The sequence below is a fragment of the Myodes glareolus genome, chromosome 1 (genome assembly GCF_982192425.1).
Source record: "Myodes glareolus chromosome 1, mMyoGla1.1, whole genome shotgun sequence".
NCBI classification, from domain to species: domain Eukaryota; kingdom Metazoa; phylum Chordata; class Mammalia; order Rodentia; family Cricetidae; genus Myodes; species Myodes glareolus.
The window spans coordinates 47,550,899-47,563,886 of record NC_142026.1 but is presented as its reverse complement, the minus strand read 5'-3'; the positions used below and the strand labels follow the sequence as shown (position 1 = coordinate 47,563,886).

At 39.3% G+C, this 12,988-nt stretch overlaps 1 protein-coding gene across 4 annotated transcripts in view; it reads left to right on the top strand.

Annotated features, from left to right (window-relative positions):
- The window catches only part of Ankrd12 (ankyrin repeat domain 12), a 110,873-nt gene extending 99,373 nt beyond the window's left edge, over positions 1-11,500 (top strand). For all 4 annotated transcript variants that reach the window (XM_048442091.3, XM_048442094.3, XM_048442092.3 and 1 more), the window contains 3 exons: positions 2,724-2,867; positions 5,217-5,312; positions 7,042-11,500. In XM_048442091.3, coding sequence (XP_048298048.3) covers positions 2,724-2,867; positions 5,217-5,312; positions 7,042-7,227 — 426 coding nt within the window. In that variant the 3' untranslated portion in view covers positions 7,228-11,500. The remainder of the gene's footprint in view (positions 1-2,723; positions 2,868-5,216; positions 5,313-7,041) is intronic.
- Positions 11,501-12,988: the final 1,488 nt, after the last annotated feature.

Below are 12,988 nucleotides of genomic sequence, written 5' to 3'. Positions count from 1 at the left end.
TACATAATATGCAGGCGAAACATTTACATAAAATTAACCATGGAAGTCATTTTATATGGATTTACAAAGTATATTCCCTCAAGTTGAATGTGGTGGCACATGCCTTTAATTTCAGCACTCCAGAGGGAGACAGGCACATGAATCTTTGTGAGTTTGAAGCCAGCCTGGTCTACATAAGAAGATCCAGAGCAGCCAGTTCTACAGAGGGACCATATCTCAAAAGAAAACATAAATATATCCATATCCCCTTAAGCTTGTGATAAAGTTTTATGGCCTCTAAAAGATGTAAGCTATATTTCACAGAAATATGCAAATGCTTGTCTTTGATTTATATACAGTGGGTTCCCCATGGCAGAGGCTCTTAACCTTTTTTGCACTTTGGGCCAATTAGGGAACTTGTAACAAGTTCTTAGACTATATGTTTTTAAGTGAGTAAAGTTCATGTGATTGCAAAGAGAAGCAAGAAGGGAGAGCAAAGCACTGACACAGGCTGAACTCAGTGACGGTGTCTTGTACATCCTCCTCCCCGCACAGAGGAAGCCGAGTGTCTGTGCTCCCAGCCTATCCTCACAAGGCACTGTTTGCTGGTCTCTGTTCTTGACATTCTTGCTAGCACAGGTCTCAGAGCTATTCTTGTTGACACTGAAGGTAAAAGTTTATGGTAACCAAGTAATCCAAGCATAGAGCAGACTCAGGAGGGGTTACAATCTACAGATGGACATCTGTGGTTCCATCTGCTAAATACAAAAGATGAGACTCCGGCTATCCATAACTAGAAGTTTGGGACACTTAACTCATTAGAGAGGAGTGTGTTTATTTCTGTAAATAATATCATTGTAAAAATTAAGCTTCAGATGGAGAGGTGGCTCAGCAGTTAAGAGCACTCCCTGCTCTTCCAGAGGACCTGGGTTTGATTTTCAACACACATATTGAAGCTCACAGTCACCTGTAACTGCAATTTCAAGAGATCTAGTGCCCCTTCTGTCTTTTGTAAGCACAGGCACGCAGGTGTAGTACACAAACACACTGTGTATGAGGGCAAATACTCACACACATAAAAATAAAATTCTGAAAGAGAAAGAGAGAGCAGACATCACAAGGAAATGCACACATCTGTTAGGATGACTATAATAAATAGCATAATAGAATACACCAAGAAATGCATAAGGAAATGCATAATGGAACCATCATACATCATTGGTCAGGATGTAAAAATGATATCAGCTGCTACTGCATCAGTCTGGCTGTTCCTCGACAGTTAAAAGACTTATGACTCAGCAGTTTCACTTCTAGTTATTACCTCATAAAAAATAAAAAAATACATGTCCAGGACAGAAAGGAACTTAAGTATAAATACTCAGAACAGATTTTCATAGTAACCCCAAAGAAAGCAAAGCATTATCTCAGACCTGTTATAGCACTTCTGTCTGGGCCTGAGAGTTAAAGTGTCATAAGGCAGACCAACAAAATGCATATGCATTATGATTGTAAGTTTTACTTAACATGAAGTCCTTATGAGGAAATGAAGACCCAAAGAAGTGGTAAAATCCTGATGCTTTTATGTTAGGCTAAACAGAAACCTAAGAAAGCAAAGGTTATTTCAAAAGGGTTCTCTTGACTTTACCTCCCTGTTTCTGGTGGTAAGAATGTTCCTTTGTGCTGGGTGGTGGTGCACACCCTTAATCCCAGCACTCAGGAGGCAGAGGCAGATGGAGCTCTGAGTTCAAGGCCAGCTTGGTCTACAGGAAAAGTTCCAGGGCAGTCAGGGCTCCACAGACCCTGTCTCGACCCTCCCCACCGCCAAAAAAATGAAGAATGTTCCTTTCCTCCTGATGTGTAGAGGACATCTTTTACTTGGGAGCTTTATTTCCTCAGAGTGCCCTTGTCCTAGTTGTTTTTAAAATGACTTCAGCTCAAAATAATCATTGTGCCAAATTAGCATGTTTTGAAGTGACATAGTCTGTCACCCTTCAAATCCAAGTGATCAATTAATGAATGGCATACATAAAATACATGTCTCCAGTAGAAAATGATTTGTCAATAGCAAAGAAATGGATATCTACACTACAGTGTGGTGAGCCTTGAAAATATAAGACACTAAGGAAAGTCGGTCACAAAAGACCACATAGTGTATGATTTTATTTACAAATAAATGAATTTTCAAAACAAGTAAACTCCTAGGGACAAAAGGTAGATTACTAATAGCCAGAAGATATAAAAAAGAAGAATACTGCTAATAATATGAGATTTCTTTCTGGTTTGATGAAAATGTTCTGGAGTAAAAAGTGAATTTATTTATTATTTTTATTGTATGTATGAGGGTTTTGCTGGCATGTATGTCTGTGCATCACGTGCATGCCTGGTGTCTGTGGAGGTTAGAAGAGGGTGTTCAATCCCCTGAAACTGGAGTTACAGACAGTTGTGAGCCTCCATGTGGGTGCTGAAACTAAACCCAACCTCTACAAGAACAGCCAGAGCTTTTAACTACTGAGCAATCTCTCCAGTCTCATCCATACACTTTAAAAAAGTATTTTAAGAAAGAAACTGCCAATTTTGGAGAGGGAAGATTTTTTTTTTAGAACCCCTAGGAATTTTTAAATTTTTCAAGTCTCCTGTTTGAGAAATGGTACTCCAATTAAGATTGTTCAGTGTAGCTGAAGTGACTTTATCTAATTTTACAAATAACTTTATGAATATTTTTTAATTACTCTTTGTTCAATTAGGAAAAACTTATTGTATCCAATGAACAAGAAGTTCTGCGAGTTCATTACAGAGCTGCGAGAACGCTGGCCAATCAGACGCTGCCGTTTAGTGCTTGCACTGTCTTACTGGACGCAGAAGTGTACAATGTGCCCTTGGACTCACAGGTAAAGTGTTAGCTGATACATAGTGCTTTCAAGAACTATAACATGCCTGTTTTTAGATCTGCCCTTGTAGAAGAAACTTGAATTAAAGTTAGAGAAGAAATGCATTCAAAAGTATTCCTGGAGCAGCTGGTCCTCTGTATTGTGGGTGTTAGAAAACCAGGCGTCCATCAGGGCATGGTGCACAGGCCTCATCCCAGGACTTCAGAGGCTGCAAGCTCTATTTGCTTAACCAAAATGAAGGGATAAAAAGATGACTCAATAGTGCTCACCTTGCAAGTATGAGGATCTGAGTTTGAATCCCTGGAACCCATATGTCCTGGTGCTCCAGCACGATGAGCGCACGCGCGTCAGCTCACAGAGACTTTGTCTCAACTGAGTCTGGTCGGCAGGACCCACGTGGAGGCAGAGACCAGTTCTTACAAGTGGTCTGCTGACCTTCACACACACACTGTGGCATGCTGAGGAATGCCTAGCCTCTGATGGGTTAAAAAAAAGAGTTTCAGCCTGTCATGGTATATTCTCAGCACCTTCTTGGGCAAAAGGGTCACATTTGAGGCTAAGCTAGACTACTTAACACTAGCTAGTCATAAAAACACAAGTGAAAAGATCACATATTTTTATTTATCGTGCATGTGCACACCTGCATGCCACAGTATGTGTGTGAAGGTCAGAGTCAACTTGTAGAGTTGTCCTTTCCTCCCACATGGGTCCTGTGGCCTTACCTGGGGTTAAGTCACTTGACTTTGCTTACCCAAGATTTAAAAAATAAGTGAATTCCTCAGTAAGTTCAAAATGATCTCAGAATCAGAGGTGTAACAAAACTGAGCCAGTCTCTCTAATAGTTACAGGACTAAAAGTCCCGAACATCTTCTGGAAGATGGATGTTTTCAGATTAAGATGAAAAAATTACTGCTTTTGGTGCTATTCACTTTTCTTAGATAGCTACCCAACTTTCTCTAATCTCTTCTAAAAATAAATAATATAAGTGGTTAATGGAAAGGGGATTTTGGTAATTTAAGTAATTCTATTATACCTTGCCCTGAATCTTCCTAGTGAACCAGAACACCAGATTTTAAGTTAAAATTTTAAGCTTGATGAAATACCAGGATTCGAGGCTTATTCTCTTGACAAGAATGTTCATCCACAACAGTTTTTAGTTGTAAGAGCTGATTCCAGAAAACCTGTTTACTGATGACTTTAGGTAGGTTGTCATAGCAGACTGATTTATTATCAGATGGCCTCTGAAGAACCTCTGCTTTGGTAGGGTTAGTTCATCTTTTTGCTTACTCTTTTTACAAGAAACTTGTAATATTAAGCAATAAAATTTAAAGTGGCCAAACTGTCCTTGAGACCATGAGGAAATGCAGTTGATGAGAATATGAATTGGTGAATATGAGGCTGACTGATACCCAAATGTTACTCTTGACTACATTTGTAGAATGGCAGTCACATGAGTACTTTGTGTGCACAAACATTGAGCCACTTTGAATTCTTTTTTTTTTCTGTTTTTTTGTTTTTGTTTTTTGTTTTTCTTTTTTGGTTTTTTGAGACAGGGTTTCTCTGTAGCTTTGGAACCTTTCCTTGCACTAGCTCTTGTAAACCAGGCTAGCCTTGAACTCACAGAGATTCACCTGCCTCTGTCTTCCGAGTGCTGGAATTAAAGGCGTGCGCCACCACCTCCTGGCCACTTGTATTTCTTAAAATAGACTTGAGAGGTGCTCTTCAATATATGCCATAGGAAACTGAAAGTGTAAAATTAGTTCAAAGTCACACAGAAAAGTACAGAGCTGTAATTTAAATATATCTTCATTTCAAAACTGATACTGAGAATTTTTTACTTTAATTTTGTGTGTACATGATACATATTTGGGCACTCAACATGTGTGTATGGAGGTCAAAGGACAAAGGTGGAGTTGGTTCTCATTGTCTCTTTTGTGTGACTCCTGGGGATCAAACTCTTATCAGGCAGGCTTGTATGGCAAGTGCCTTTACCTGCTGAGCCTTCTCACAGGCCTGATTTTAAGAGCCCTTAAAAAGATCCATCCTGGAAGAAATACTATCTCTGCCGGCAGGTGTCTCCCACATGATCACTTTTTCTTCCTCTGTATGATAAACTTTAACAAAGATATAGCAGGCACAGCACTCCCTATACCATGCCTTTACTTCATAATAAACGTTGCATCTTCGGGATTCTGTAAGTGCCCTGTCTATTTGGTATGGAAAGAACAGCTTTATTATGTTTTCCCTTTAGAAATACATTCCTATCAGTAAAACTAAAGCATACATAATAAATGGGATATTGTAAGTTTTTTTAAAAAGCATTTTACTACATGTAACATTCTTTTTTAGTCTGACGACAGTAAAACTTCTGTGAGAGATCGATTTAATGCACGACAGTTCATGTCCTGGTTACAAGACGTGGATGACAAGTTTGACAAACTAAAGGTCGGTGTGTTTGCATGACCGTTGTCTTTTGTTTCCGCTGAGACAGGTTCTCATGGATCCCAGACTGGCTTTGAACTTGACTGGGAGAGCAGCTCTTCCTGCCTCCTCTTGAGTCTGGGATTATAGGCATGCAGCACCGTACCAGGTGTATGTATGTAGAGGTCGTCCTCAAGTGTTTGCACAGCCAGTGCTCTACCAGCTGAGCACTTTAAACAGATGAAATGGGTGCTTACCTTGGGACTGCAGCAAGGCTCGGCAATTCAGAGCACTCACTGCTCTTACGGGGACTGCCACCTTCTAGTAGCTCACACGATCTGAAGCTCCAGGGGGTCCAGTGCTTTCTTTTAGCTTCTTGCCTCTACAGGCACTAGGCACACATACATATATGTGGTACACATACATATATGCAGACAAAACACCCATACACAGTAAATTAGTTAATGTTTCCCTGTCTCACTAGTTGCCAATAGTGAGAAATAATTAGAAAAGAAACATTGCTTAATTATGAATATTCACTGTGAACCACAGCTGGAAAATAGGAAAGAAAATTTACAAACCCATCTTAAGAACTAATGTAATAGAGCTGGAGAGATGGCTCAGTGGCAAAGAGTGCATACTGCTTTTGGAGAGGACTTAAATTCGATTCCCACAACCACCTGGAAGTCCAGCTTCAGGGGGATCTGATGCCTCTAGGCACCTTTACTCACCTGCACGTACCCGTCCAGAGACACCTATACATAATTAAAAATAAATCTTTAATTAAAAGACTAGTAGGCTGGAGAGATGTCTCAGTGATTAAGAGCACTGGCCGCTCTTCGAGAAGACCCAAGTTCAATTTCCAGTACCCACATGGCAGTTCACACCTGTCTATAACTCAAGTTCCAGTGGATCTGATTCCCTCACACAGATATACATACAGACCAGATAGCAACACACATAAAAATTAAATGAATAGATAAATAAGGATTACTTAAAAAAAAAGAACTGAACTACTTGATATAAAGAATCAAAGCAGCACAGAGACAGTAGTTTTGTGTTTCTTTGTACTCATCATCCAATACACCTGTCTGGTTATGGCCCTCACGTAAGAACAGAATGGTAAACAAGTGTGCATAGTGGTGCGCATTTGTAACTCTAGCTGTGTGGAATACTGAGACAGGAAAGTATCCACAAGTTTGAAGCCAGCCTGGACTACATACAAGATTCTGTTCCACTCCCCTTCACCCCCCGCCAAATTGACTTGAAATTTTAAAGCATTTCTTTATAGATTTTACAATTCTTTCAGTAATTCAAAATCTTATAATTTTAAAGAATATTAGCAAGCCCAAATTAGAAAGATAACAATGAAGCAAGAGACCAAGAAATGGGGCATACTGGTGTGACAGGACAGAGGAGACTTATGGTGTAAACTGTTCCTTACCCCGTATGTATCTGTCTTGCTCCTCATAAAACTGGAAGAGATTCCTGCAAGAGAACCAGGGCTGTCTGTGAGGGACACACTGGTTAGAATTAGTCATCAAAGAAGCACTAGCTCTTCATTCACTGGAGAAGCCTGTTTCCCCCAGAACAACAACCAGTGTCTTTGAATAGAAATTCTGAAAGTGTAAATGTCTATTTTAATATTCAACTGTGAAAGAACCTGTGAATATTTGTAAATATGTTTAATATTCAAATATATTTGAAAGAGCAAATGTAACAGATTAATCAATTCTTCTCTTCTTTTAAATAGACCTGTCTTTTAATGAGGCAGCAACATGAAGCTGCAGCTTTAAATGCCGTCCAGAGACTAGAATGGCAGCTCAAACTTCAGGAACTCGATCCTGCCACCTATAAGTCTATCAGTATTTATGAGATCCAGGAATTTTATGTTCCCCTTGTTGATGTTAATGATGATTTTGAATTGACTCCTATATAGCATTTGGTACTTCTGTTGGTATCACCTTAAACTAATGATACAAGTGTTATACTGTGGAATACTGCCTTTTAAGAAAAACCTGAAAATACGCCTTTACACTTGTTAGTGAAGTTAACTAAGGTTGGTTATGTAGTGAGCACTGTCATTTTATAAAAATAAAGAAAAATATTTTGGATCTTAGATCCAAATACAGTTTCTAACAGAAAACTATTATTTATATTGATCAAAGGTAACTATTGCATTAGAACATGTTGGCAAACTGAGTAGATCTTTAAAAGGTTGAGAAAATCTGTTAACAGCGCTGGAAGTTGTTAGCACTCCAAGTAACAAGGTAACCAACCACAGTACTCAGATCTCTTGCTGGTTTTATTAAAAGTACATGAGTAAACGCAAAGATCCAGTTCCTACCAAATAGTTTCTAATGTGGAAGAAAATCTTGGCACAAAATTCTTCAGTTTATCTGTAAATTAATTGTACAGTTTTCTTTTTTGAAAGTTTTAATATTGTCTTCCTTTTTAATAACTTATTTTATACATATTGTACATCTTGTAATTAATGGTCAATGTATACAAGGGACTGGCCCTCAAAACGTGTACAAAGAGCTGACTGTAAAACTGTTTGTTCTGTTGGACCAAAGCTGTAGCTTTTAGAGTGTACTAGAAGTGTGTTCAGATAGTGAACCTTTTAAGTAGGGCATGCATGTGTTTGAGTTAGCTTGCGTCCATCCCATAACTCAAGATGGTGGCTTAGTTGTGTCGCATGCTTACTATAATTTAACTTTCTGTAACTGACGCCTGAGACAGTGTGAGACTTCTCTTCCCAGTTTCCTGCAGGAGAACCGGGGACTTTCTGTGTGGGACACACTGGTCAGAATTAGTCATCAAAGAAGCACTAGCTCTTCATTCACTGGAGAAGCCTGTTTCCCCCAGAACAACAGCCAATGCCTTTGAATGGAAGTTCTGAAATTGTAAATGTCTATTTTAATACTCAACTATGAAAGAACCTGTGAATATATGTAAATATGTTTAATAAATTTTATTGGTCATGTTAAATCATTGTAAACTTTCTTATATTGCTTAAATTTAATCTTTTAAGCTTAATAGCCTTTGCACTTTTAAAATAAAAGTTGAATGCTCAAATCAAACTAAGATACTTAGTAGTCAAAATAAGTAAAAGACTTAGAAATATTCCAGTCCCTGAAGTGTTCATAAAGATTTTATTACTATGTTGTATTTTTCATTGTATCAAGATGCAAAATGTGTAATTTGCAAATTTTCATAATTGAAATATGATTTGGTATGCTTTTTATAGTAAAATAATGAGCAATATACTTAGAACAATTTATCCTCTGACACGATGTAGAGTAGATATTCGGTAAAACTTCAGATAAAACCTGCTGCTTACCTTGTGAAGCATTTGGAAAGGAAAATTAGATTAATCTAAAATCATAAGTAAATAGGATAAATATTTATGAACCCTGCTACAATACTGTCTTGAATTATAACATAATACTGGATATTTCCTATTTTGATAAGGAAAGGTTAAAAAATATGAATTAAATGGCTTAAATTCAGCTCACAAGTTGGAAATCCCAGCTAGAAAAAGAAAACATTTGCTTTTTCTGTGCAAAGGTTCATATTAAGGTTAGGGATTTTTGAATTTTTACATCAATTTATATTTTCACTCTTACTGTACTGGCATGCGCAATAAAGCAGCACATGTGAAAAATACACAGTGCGAGGATTTGGTAAGGTTGGGTGTCATTTTCCTTAGAAATTTAGATGAAAGACTTTGGCCTTTTTCATTCAGTCAATGGGGCCAGAAAGGCAGGGTAGACTTTGAAGCACTGTTTTTTTGTTGAAGTTATGCTTCTTAAGGCTGGGAACATTGAAAGATAATTTATAAAAGCAATACTTTTTAATACAAAAACAACTTAATGCAAACTTTGTTTATTCTCTATCCTAGGAAGGAAATTTGATGAGCTCATGTGGCAAATTAAAAAAGTAAACAGGACTATTAAATGTTCAAGAGAGAGCAAGAGAAGAGTAGATCTGTAGAGCGTTTTTTCTGGTGGTCCATCTTGCGGGGAAGGTGCCAGAAGTGATACTGACCAAACAGAACAAGCTGTTGGGGGAGGAGGGGAGAGGCAGTCCTCAGTCAGCCCAGGTTTCCAGTCCTCCCCCCACAGTGCTCACTCTTTCATGGTAGCTCAAGCAGCTGGAGCGTCTGCTACGATTCTGCTACTACTCACTTCCTCTGCAGGCCGTCAGGATAGCTAAGTTACTGCACTCCGTAGTACATGTGTGCGTTAGTACGTAGTTAGGACTTGATGTTAGAGACTTTCTGAAGCTCTAAAATACTAGAGGAAAAAAATCTCAGAATGGAGTATATGCCTAAGAATATTTGGGTTCTCAAAGAAAAATAAGGATGCTGAATTTAATCAGTGATTCTTTTTAAACTATTCAAACATCATGAACAAGATATTCAATTGTACCTAAGGATTTGTATTTAAGTCTTGTTCTAAATCATATCTGTTTAATAAATGACTAGTTAATATTTGTGCATGTTATTTAATAAAGAGTTATATTTTTATAGAAAAATAAGAGTGAAATGTGTGCTAAGTGTTTTTTACTTATGTTCTACTCCTGTATAATTAAGTGAAACTCCAGTGTTTACTTGGGCCTCCAACAAGATTGCAGAAATGCTCGTCTTGTGAAAACAATCCCATTCAAGTCAACTGAGTAAGGAGAGGTCTCCCAAATGAACTGCGCAGTTCCCAAAGCTCTGGGCACCTCATCTGAATGGCACTTGGCTTTCTAGAGGTCCAGAATGCGGCGCAGGGTGAAACAGTTTCCTTTCTTTTTCAGAAGGTCAGCAATGTCTGCAACTCTACCTCTACCGCTCTCGCATGTAAACTCCCAAAATTTTACACAAAGGCTGTTGACTAGTTAAGGGAAACATTTCACCATTCAAAAAAACAAATTTTTTTTTACCAGGCAAGTGGTTCATACCTGTAATTCCAGCATTTGGGAGACTGAGAGTTCAGTGCCAGAATGACCATTACAAGACCCTGTCTCAAAACAAAATAAAATAAGTAAATGCTTCAAACAAGGTAAGAAATCAAAAATAATAATCTTTGGAGATGTGTGTGAAGTTTAATGGTTAAAATTTCATTGTTTTGTTTTGCTTTTGAGACACGGTCTCACTTAGTACCCTTAGCTGGCCTGGTACTTGCTATGTAGACCATGCTAACCTCAAACTCAGAAATCTGTCTCCCAACTGTGAGGATTAAAGGTTTGGCCACCATGCCAGCTTAAAGTTTCTTGTAATTCATTATCTTGGTGGCTTCTTGGTAGTCTTGTTTGTACTTAAGAGGGAGTTTAAAGTCACCAGAATCTGTTCAGTCATGAAAACTAGCGTTCATAAACTCAGTCATACAAAGTAAACAGTTCCATTAACTCAAGCTGCTCTCACTGTAGAATTAAATATTAGCACAAAAGTAGCAAGTACAGCTGGAAGATTGACCAGGTTTCTCTTGTGAGTAAACAGATACAGTATAGGCAGTCATGCAATTTTTGATCATGAGACATACTTCTGTCAGGAAATAATGTGACGTTTTTTTCCCCTGAAGACAGGCAGTCTTTGCTCACTTTGGGAATCAGTGTTAATACATGCAAACCTAAGAAAGCACATTTGTCTCATTTATTTAAATATATTTCTTAAAAGTGGCTACTCTATCCAGATCTTCAACTAGTACCAGGTAAAGCCTCTATGTAGCTAATTCCTTGCTCTTTAGAATGATGTTACATACCTAGGATGGGTTCACAGGTTAATAGTCACCACTTGTCACCAGACATTCAGCTTTGTGTTCATCAGAAATGCTTATGATTTAGATGGAACTTCTTAAACAATCCAGACCTAAGTAAGCAGCTTGATAGCTCCTTGTCACAAGTACCCAAACCAACACAAAAGGTCATGGCCCCAGAAAGTCCTCAGTCCATGCTGTCTCCCCAACCAGTGGGCTGCCTGCCTTCACTCCGTGTTAGTCCTACCTAGTCTCAAACTTCGTGGAAGTGAACTCATGTACCATATACCTTGTGTCTGCCTTCCTTCATAAGCAGATTTTGGAATTCATACGTGTTTCGTATATCAGTAACTAGTAGTAATTTTTAACGAGTAGTGTAATTGTACAAATGTGTTCTCTTGTACTTAGTGTTTGGATTGTTTACAGTTGGGGTATTGTGAATAAAACCTATGAACATGGAAACCGTAACTGTGAATCTGCTCTGTTTATTTCTCTCAGGTGCTGACTGTCACAGCTTAGGTCAGTGTTTATCGGTGTTAGAAAATGACAGTTCTCCAAAATGAATGCACTGTTTATACCACTACAGTCCTGTATGAAAGATGAGTTGCTCTGAAGCCTCTCTGATTCTTGGCCAGTGGGTCTAGCATCCGTGATGCCCTGGGTTTAGTTCCAGCACCGGATGGGTAGGGAATGGGACTGCTGACACTGTCCGTCAGTTTTAGCCAATTCAGTGAATGATTGGAACCTTGTGCTTTCAATTTGTATTCCTCCAGCAGCGATTAATGAGGTTGAGTTTGTTGAAGCTATTTGTATATACTATTTTGGCTTTGGGGGAGGGGGGTTGTGGTTTGGTTTGTTTTGTTTTGAGACAGGGTCTCATGTAACCCTGCTATCCTGTAGACCAGGTTGTCGTCAGACTCCTAGAGATCTGCCTGCTTCTGTTTCCTAAATACTGGGATTAAAGGTGTGCTCCACCACACATGACCTTATTTCGTTTTTTAAATCTTCAAGCATTTTTCTTGTTTCTTTCTGAGCTGTCTTGATTTACTGGTGGCCTTTTTTTGTGTGTTAGGCATAATATTCCTTTGTCAGGTGTGGACTCTGTGGATGTTTTTATCCAGTATATGATTTGCCATCCCTGTTTTTATAGTGACTAGGTTCCTTATTCCTCCTCTGTATTAACGTTCTTTCTGTGGCCACATTATCACTGTAGGCTGAGCTTTGGTCAGCCTTCTGTGACGTCCGTATCACCTGCCACGACGCATGCTCTTGTGGTGGTGATTTTCTGGAGAGGTGTGAGCAGCAGTGAAAACAGCTGGAAGCCTTGCTGTGACCCAAAGCTGATGATCATGTCCATGTTCCAGGCCTGGAGGGGTTGTTCCTTTAACATGTGATTTTCTCACAGTCCCTTCCTGATCACTCGAAGGATACCAGGTCAGAAATGTAGATTGACACGTTTGGCTATGTAACATCAAAAGCTCACATTTGAGGCCGGTGACATGGCCCTGCACGTAAGGTGCCTGCCATCACACCTGGCCACCTACATTCAGTTCCTGGACCGCACGTGGTGGAGAGAGACTAGACTCCCACTGGCTGTTCTCTGGCTTCCACGGGTGTGCCATGGCACTCTCAAGCCTGCACATAAATCCGCGCGTGGCATTGTCAATGCGAAACAGCCTTTACTCCAAAGGAGAGGTCTCCAGATAGGACTGACGCTGGCCTGTGAGTGTGGACTCAGGTGCCCAAATGACTTGTTTCGCTGAAGAAGTGGTTTACGTGAACTCTTTACAGTCACAGGATGTAAGGTCATAAGTCAGAACATTCACCGAACACACGGAGGACATCAGGTTGGTGGGTTGAAGTTAGGTGGGGGCGTCTCTGCCAGAGGTTCCCAATGCCATCTGATGACGTTCTTAGCTTTCAACTAAGTGACTACCTGCCCGTCATCAGAAGGGT